Genomic DNA, 7,949 nt, shown 5'->3' with positions numbered 1-7,949 from the left:
GTGGCGGGCCAAGGACAGGGAGCCCCATCCGCGAGCGGAGCCAGAGGCGGAGGAAGCCGCTCCTCGCCGGCCGCGCAGAGGGGCGCTCGCACGTGGCGAGCGGAGGGCTGCGTCCGCGGCGTCGGAAGACACTTCTGCGGCGCAGAGCCGGGCGCCGGCGGCAGCAGCCCTCGCTGCTGTCCGGTCCCTCTGGGCGCGCTGCGCTGAGCGGGGTCGCTGAGGCGAAGTGGCCGCCGCAGCCCCCACGATGGCCTTGAAGGACGGCGGCGGCACCACCACCATCCTGCCCATCAGCGAGATGGTGTCTGCCTGCTCCTCGCCGGCGGCGGCGGTGGCGGCGGGCTGCGCCTTCCCCGAGGTGGTGGAGCTGAACGTGGGGGGGCAGGTGTATGTGACCAGGCACTCGACGCTGCTCAGCGTGCCCGACAGCACCCTGGCGCACATGTTCTCGCCGCGCCGGAGCGCCCCGCGGGAGCTGCCCCGCGACAGCCGGGCGCGCTTCTTCATCGACCGCGACGGGTTCCTCTTCAGGTACGTGCTGGATTACCTGCGGGACAAGCAGCTCGCCCTGCCCGAGCATTTCCCGGAGAAGGAGCGCCTGATGCGCGAGGCCGAGTATTTCCAGCTCACCGAGCTGGTCAAGCTGCTGTCGCCCAAGGTCACCAAGCAGGGCTCGCTCAACGACGAGGGCTGCCAGAGCGACCTGGAGGAGGGCAGCTCGCCGGGCAGCGGCGAGCTCCTGGTGCCCCACCCGCGCGCCGGCGAGAGGCGCGCCGGGTTCCTCACCGTCGGCTACCGGGGCTCCTACACCGCGGTGCGGGATAACCAGACGGACGCCAAGTTCCGCCGCGTGGCCAGGATCATGGTGTGCGGCAGGATCGCGCTGGCCAAGGAGATCTTCGGCGAGACGCTCAACGAAAGCCGCGACCCGGATCGGCCGCCGGAGAAATACACCTCCCGTTTCTACCTGAAGTACACTTACCTGGAGCAGGCCTTCGACCGCCTGTCCGAGGCGGGCTTCCACATGGTGGCTTGCAACTCCACCGGCACCGCCGCCTTCATCAACCAGTACAGGGAAGACAAGATCTGGAGCAGCTACACCGAATACATCTTCTACCGTAAGTGCCTTCCCGCTTCCTGAAGGGGTGGATGGGGCTCGATTGACGCGGGGAACGTGTCTCTTTTTTAAAAGGATGGCCCGGCAGTCGGGAAAGTGAGGTGAGAAGTGCCCCTCGGCATCCACAGAGGGTGTTTGCTTAGCTTCTCTGGTTAGCTGAAAAGTTTCTTGCAGGCTTTCAAATAGGAAAGCTTGACGATTATGATTATGAAATCTGTACACCGCCCGGCTCCCAGGGACTCGGGGGGGGGGTTCACAAAGTAAAACACAGAAAAATAACAATAAAGCAATGTAAGAATAAAGGCAAAGGAGCAAAAAGATGGCAAAACTGGGCAATCACAAAGAACATACATGCACTACTCAGAAGTGGCTTACACCACCCTATCCAAAAGCCTGGGTGAAGGGCCAGGGCTTCAAGGCCCTCTGAAAGGCTAGTAGGGTGGGTACAATCTGCTCTCTTGTTCACTGTCCCTAGAGGGCAACCCAGTGCCTTTGGGAGTCTCCTTGACTGGAGTCCACCATTAGGCGGGTTTGGCCCCTGTCACGCTAAAATTCATAGGCATCATTGCAATTTTGGTTTGCTTTCTTCCAAGGAACCTACAGCAGCATATACTGTATTTCTCCCTCTGGCTTCACACTCACAACAATCCTGTGAGGTAGCTTAGATTGAGAGAGAGCTACAGCCTTGAGAACCATTACATAGTGAAATTCATGGCAGAGTGAAGATTTGGAGCATGGTCTCTGGAACTGTAAGTTCCACACAGTAATTTTCAATTTTCTTTTTTTTTTAACTTCGTTATCATTTTCCTTAGTGATTCCTTTACAAAAATCCAGTTTGGTGGTTTATGTCTGTAGAGGAGGGCTAAATAAGTTATAACCTGTTAGCAGTGTGCCTAATATACATCTTATTTGAGTAAATGTGTGTGGGAACAAATGAAACATCCTTCCAGACCATCCTTTCTTAGTGTGATTTTTTTTTCCTAACTGAAATGAATCAATGCCAAGCATTGTTTTTAAAAGATTTGGGGGACTAAGTCCTAGGTAAATGCATGAGTTCGTGTTTTTGAGATCTGTGGGATGAAATACCAATCCATAAAGAGGATGGTTGGCTTCTTCTATTCCCCTCATGTTTCTGGTTCAGTTTTTCTCCTCTTCATATGCTCACTTTTTGGAGCTGATTCACATACATATTCAGAACTTGCTGTTACACTAGCCTTTATAAGTCTGACGTATGAACTGTTTCTATTGATGTAATGTTGACTTGACGTTGGTTGATATGGAAGTTCGACACGTTATGTAAAACATGCCTTGGTTCTGCAGTCAAGGAGTGTGTAAATATGTATGTGTGAACTTGTTTGCTTTCATTTTGCATCAGGAGTATAAATCAAAGGGAAAAGTTCTAGTGGTGACAGGAAGACCCTAACTAGCCTCTTTCCAAGCTTTGTAGTATATGGTTGTAAAACAAGATATTGGAGAATTGATTTTTATCTTTAGTTTTGGCCCCTGCTAATATTAATAACCTCTGCTTTACAAAAATAATCTCTTTTAAGGTTTGGAGAGTGATGTTGTTTGATTTTAAAGGTTTAACTGCTTTTGTTGAATTGAAGCTTTGCAGAAAATGAAAGCAGGCAAGGCTAGAAGTAAGGAAAGGTTGTTAATATTTTATCCCTTCCCTCCATTCTCATTAACTACAAAGTAAACAGACTCCATCTGGACATATTTCAGTGGAGAAAGAACAGCAAAAAGAATATCACTTTCCAAAAGACTGTTGGAAAAATCTTACCTTACCCCAAGAAATAATAAGAGGAAGAAGGGTGGAAGAAAGCTCCACAGTGGCTGTTTTCTTCTTCAATTACTTTACATTCAGACCGGGAATATATAAATTACAGAGTTCATGTTCAGAAATGGAGAAAGAAACTGTAGATGGCATTGCTGATTTTCATGAAGTACATACTTCTGTGTGGCTTTAAGTAAAAGTAATTTGACTAAAGAAAATGCAGGTGGATTCAGATGGAAGCATCATTTGGCAGAGATGTTTTCTTTTTCCTTAAAAGAATTTATGGATTTTTACAGACTAAGGGAGGCACAGGAGCCACTGAAGATAGCTTATGCATCCTGATGTGTGAGCTCCTGAAGGGGTTGTGCCACACAGATCCTACGTACAGTATGTCTATGGCCATAATGACCATAATGAGACCAAGTCCATTCTGTTCCTGGTCTATTGCAGTGATATTGAAAAGGCTTTGTGCTGAGCATTAGAGAACTAAGACTCAATGAAGAACTTACCTGATTTTCGTAAGCTTGTGATGAGGGAAGAGAAGAGATTAATGCTGTGAATGACATCGACATGCCCAGTTTTTGTTATGGAATACCAACCTCTATGATGCCTAGATACAGTTCTGGTATCATGGAGCATGGAGTATTTAATCTCCCCCACCCCATATGATCCTATAAAAATCCTGTCCACCTACTGTTTGAATTAGGAAGAAAAATTCTATTGGCCCGAAGTGGGGGGATTTTTTTTCCTCCTTCTTCTCGTGTCCAAAAAAAGAAAGGTAAAAGTAACTCATCTGTCTTGGTGTTAAGATAAACTCACCTCTGAAAATTTTACACAGAACTGTGATGCTTATTCTGGAGTTCTTTTGCCCATCTCTCAACCACACTCTATGAAATTAATGGAAAAACATGGGCTGAAAAGTTCTGCTCCATGCGTGTTCATCTAGGAAAATATTTCTGAAGAAATTACTTCATGGACGCATCCCTCCAGATTTATCTGCAGTACTCTGGAATTGGTTTGCCATTGCCCTTTTTAACTCCCCACACCCGTGGGATTTCCTGGTGAAGTTTCATCCAAGTGCTGTACAGGTCCACCACTGCTTATAGCTTCAAAGCCCAGGCAAGCTTCAAAGCCAGAAACTATCATCTCCTGAGGCTGTGGAGCAAATAAGCATACACAAAAGGGTTCCGCTTTCTAAACTGGCAAGTGTCCAAAGGATGCATCTATATTGATGACATTTGGAAGAGTTATAATCTCCAGGCTGGCCAGAGCAGTTCCACATCATAAGGTTCTTGTTTGAAAGAGTTTCTCTTTGACAAGTGCCATGAGTAATTCACTTAACTCCAGCTCCACCTGAATCCTTCAACAGCCACCTAGTAGTAGGAGCAGCCAGTCTTAACATATAGCAAAGAACAAAGACACCAGACCCCTCTATTCTTTATCTCGCTCCTCCTCTGCCTCAATTAAATTACTATTTAAGTGTGTAATTCTTGAGTTTGCTGTTCTCTTCCAAAGAGTTCAAAGTTCTCTTTCTCTCTCCATTCCATTTTCCTTTTATGTGGTATCTTTGATTATAAAATTACAGTTGGCTATTGTGTTGTTTACATTTTTTGCTGCTGTTTTTTGATAGGTACTGTAGGAGACTTTGGGAGAGAAGAGCAGGATGAAAATGCTTTAAATGAAATAAATACATCCTTAAACACAATACAGGCAGTCTGGGCTTAACAACCACAGTTGGGACTGGAATTTCAGTTGCTAAGCAAAGCAGTCATTAAGCAAATCTGACCCAATTTTACAACCTTTTTTGTGGTGGTTGTTAAGTGAATCACATGGTTCCCCACTGGTTTTGCTTGCCAGAAGCCGTCTGGGAAGGTCAGAAATGGTGATCATGTGACCACAGGATGCTGTGACGATCATAAGTGTGAACCAGTTGCCAAGTGCCCAAATCATGATCATGTGACTGCAGGGACACTGTGACGGTCATATGTGTGAGGACCAGTTGTAAGTCTGAACTGTCACTAAATGAATGGTTGTTAAGTGAGGACTCTTGTATTCTATTGTTTCTAACACAGTCTCAGATTCCAGTTAACTTCACTCTTCTCTGTGATTCTTAAGTTGTCCTTCAAGGGCATCATAACTGTGATCCCCCAGAAGTCCTTTGCAATCCACAGCTGAATTTACTGCCATTCTGCAGCTAATGAATCCCAGAACAAAGATACTACTCTTAGCATACAAAGAGTTGTCACTTCCTCCCCATTCCTCCTCTACCTTTGGTTTTTAGAGGAGAGGGTTTTTTGTTTTTTTCTATCTCTATCCCCTGTCCTGTACCATCTTTCCTCTTATATTCTATGCTCTTGCTCAGTTCTCCATCATGGTTTGTTCCTTCCTTTAACCATTAGGGGCTGTTTTGCCTTCCTTGCGGTAAACTTGATTTTCTCCATTTGACATACTTGGTTGGTTCCTGTGATGGCTTGTGGCTTTCCATCTGGCCGGTGAGGTTCCTCCCCATGCTGACCAAAAGGACGCGTGGATAGGCTTCTTTGTAAGCATATCCTTTGCAACCCACATTCTTCTTCATCTTCCAAATTCCATCAGACCATTCTTGGTTTATGCAGGGTTCTGTTCTGTCTTGTTCTGTGTTTATTTATGTATTAGCCTTTGTGTTCCACTCTGCTCCAAGGGGAAGGCAACCCACAAAAACATGAAATTGACAACAACAGCACCAACAACATTCAGCCGCCGCCGCCGCCACCTAATATTGATGAAAATACCTTGTGTCACAAGTCATCTCCTACTGGGACATTGCTTTCTGTCTGTCACTAGGCAGACAGATAACACATTTGGCTGTGCTTTTCAAGGTAACTTTTAAAAAAGGCTTTTAAAGAGAATGAGTTAAATAAATCTCTGTGGGGCTCAACTGCATTTTTAAAGACCTGTGTTCACTATTCATGGAGATTCTTTTCTGATAGCGTAATATTACATCATACATAAATACATACATAATACATTTTCCTATTCTGATCGTCTTCCCCTTTGCTCCAGTCTTCAGTATTAATTTCTATTGATTAATTAGTAAACCCAGGACCAAAGCTATGAAGGCCAGCCTGGTTTTTATGGACATTATACCCACCACATTCTATATACTAGAAGATTTAAAACTGAGCCAGACTTTTAAAAACATTTGATTATTTGCCCCTCCACCCTTTATTTAGAGAGTAGGGTTTTCTGTCATCATCTTAAGATGACAAGACACTTGACATGACAAGAATGGTGAGAATACTGATCCTGGAGTGGCTTTGCTACAAGCAATAAAATATGCAGTGATGAATACTTTCAGACTGAGATTCATTATTTTGAATCTAACTAAAATTGTAGTTTGGTAAGTATATTTAAGGACTGAAAAACAAAGTATAGGCTTTTCATGTTGTGACCATATCTCTTCAGGGTCTTCTTTTTAGAGGAAAGGTCTGGCACACTATCTGGCACACAATGATGGAAGGAAAAAGTATTTCAGCTTTAGAAGGGTCACTGCCCTTCCAATCGGTAAGTCTGCAAATCTGTGTGATTTGGCTGGTGGAAAATAATGGTAACTTTACTTCTGTTAAAGGGTTATTGGCTTTGTAATTAGAATCTTCTAAGCAGTTTGAGAAAGCCAGTTTGGTGTAGTGGTTAAGGCATCAGGAGACCGTGAGTTCTAGTCCCACCTTAGGCATGAATTCCAGCTGGGTGACCTTGGGCCAGTCACTCTCTCTCAGCCCTAGGAAGAAGGCAATGGCAAACCACTTCTGAAAAACCTTGCCAAGGACACTGCAGGGACTTATCCAGGCAGTCTCTGTGAATCAGACACAATTGAACGGATTAAAAAAAAAAAACAGTTTATGAGAAGAGTTGAATACAGTACATAAAAGGAAACTCCAAATATGTTCCTTAAAATTATTAAGAAAATTAAATAGTTTTTAAAGTGCTGGGAAATAGTTTTATATTGACATTTGTAATAACATGACTAAGTAGAGCTATTCCTCTACTTAGAGCCACCTTTCTCAACCTTTTGATGCTGGAGAAACCCTGGAAATATTTTTCAGGCCTCGGAGAACCACTGCACATTCAGGCTCAAATAGAGGCCAGAAGTTACAAAGTTGTTATATTCATTTCATCTGTAGGCTGTCATGTTCACTGTTTCAATGTGCACTGTACATCGTAACGTTTCACATGCCATGGCGCGGACGAGCGTTTCTGTTTGGGAGGTTGCTGCTGTGAGACCTTGTACCAAGCTCTGTATCTATGTTCATTACAGTGGAATGTGTTTGGGTTATGTGCTCTGCTCAAGGCCTTTTCCCGCGGACCATCAGAAGCCGTTAGGAGCACCTGGAATTGTGAGCTTGGGAAGATTCTATGGGGGGAGGGATCTCATTTACACCGAGGGTTTTTAGTTTGCATTTGGCGCGCTTTTATCATTCTCAGCTTTCTTTGTAATCCTGCACACTATTCTTTAATAAATCAGATATCTTTGAATTCATGCTCATGAGTCTGAGAGTGTTTTAGAATAGGCATTCCTTACATAGACCTGTCTATATGCATTAACAGTGTTCTTGAACTAAAAATAAAGAACGAAACTTGCCTCTTTAATGTGAAGTTGCCTGAATTTGAAATAATTTTTAAAATAAATCCTGATCTCCCAGGGAACTCCCAGTGACCTCTCACTTAACTCTAGGGTTCTCACTTGCTGGGAAACCCTGACTTAGAGGAATAGATGGTCTGAATGAAAGCATTAATACTCTTTAAAAAACTGATACACATATTTTCTATAAATATTTGGTTGAGTTAATACTACCTTTGTATTATTGAAAAGACCAAGTGAAAAATGATAACTGATTCGTTGTGGTGGTTCTAAGTTTTATCCAGTTACCTAAAAGTATTTGATTCTGCCTTCTGCTATTATAAATTACCTAAGCAGAAGTAAACATTTTTCCTCCCATGTAAAGACATATTGGTTCTAGTATTATTGAATTTCTTTTTCATATACTTGTTGACAAAATGAAGACTTATAAACTCTTT

General features: G+C 44.0%; 1 protein-coding gene across 1 annotated transcript in view; it reads left to right on the top strand.

Annotated features, from left to right (window-relative positions):
* Window positions 1–247: 247 nt before the first annotated feature.
* KCTD8 (potassium channel tetramerization domain containing 8) overlaps window positions 248–7,949 on the top strand; it is a 60,074-nt gene continuing 52,372 nt past the window's right edge. Inside the window, exon 1 of the mRNA XM_063310408.1 lies at window positions 248–1,118. Within this exon, the coding sequence (XP_063166478.1) occupies window positions 248–1,118 (871 nt within the window). The remainder of the gene's footprint in view (window positions 1,119–7,949) is intronic.

Source organism: Candoia aspera, chromosome 8 (assembly GCF_035149785.1).
Source record: "Candoia aspera isolate rCanAsp1 chromosome 8, rCanAsp1.hap2, whole genome shotgun sequence".
Lineage (NCBI taxonomy): Eukaryota > Metazoa > Chordata > Lepidosauria > Squamata > Boidae > Candoia > Candoia aspera.
This window is presented reverse-complemented; position numbering and strand designations above follow the sequence as displayed.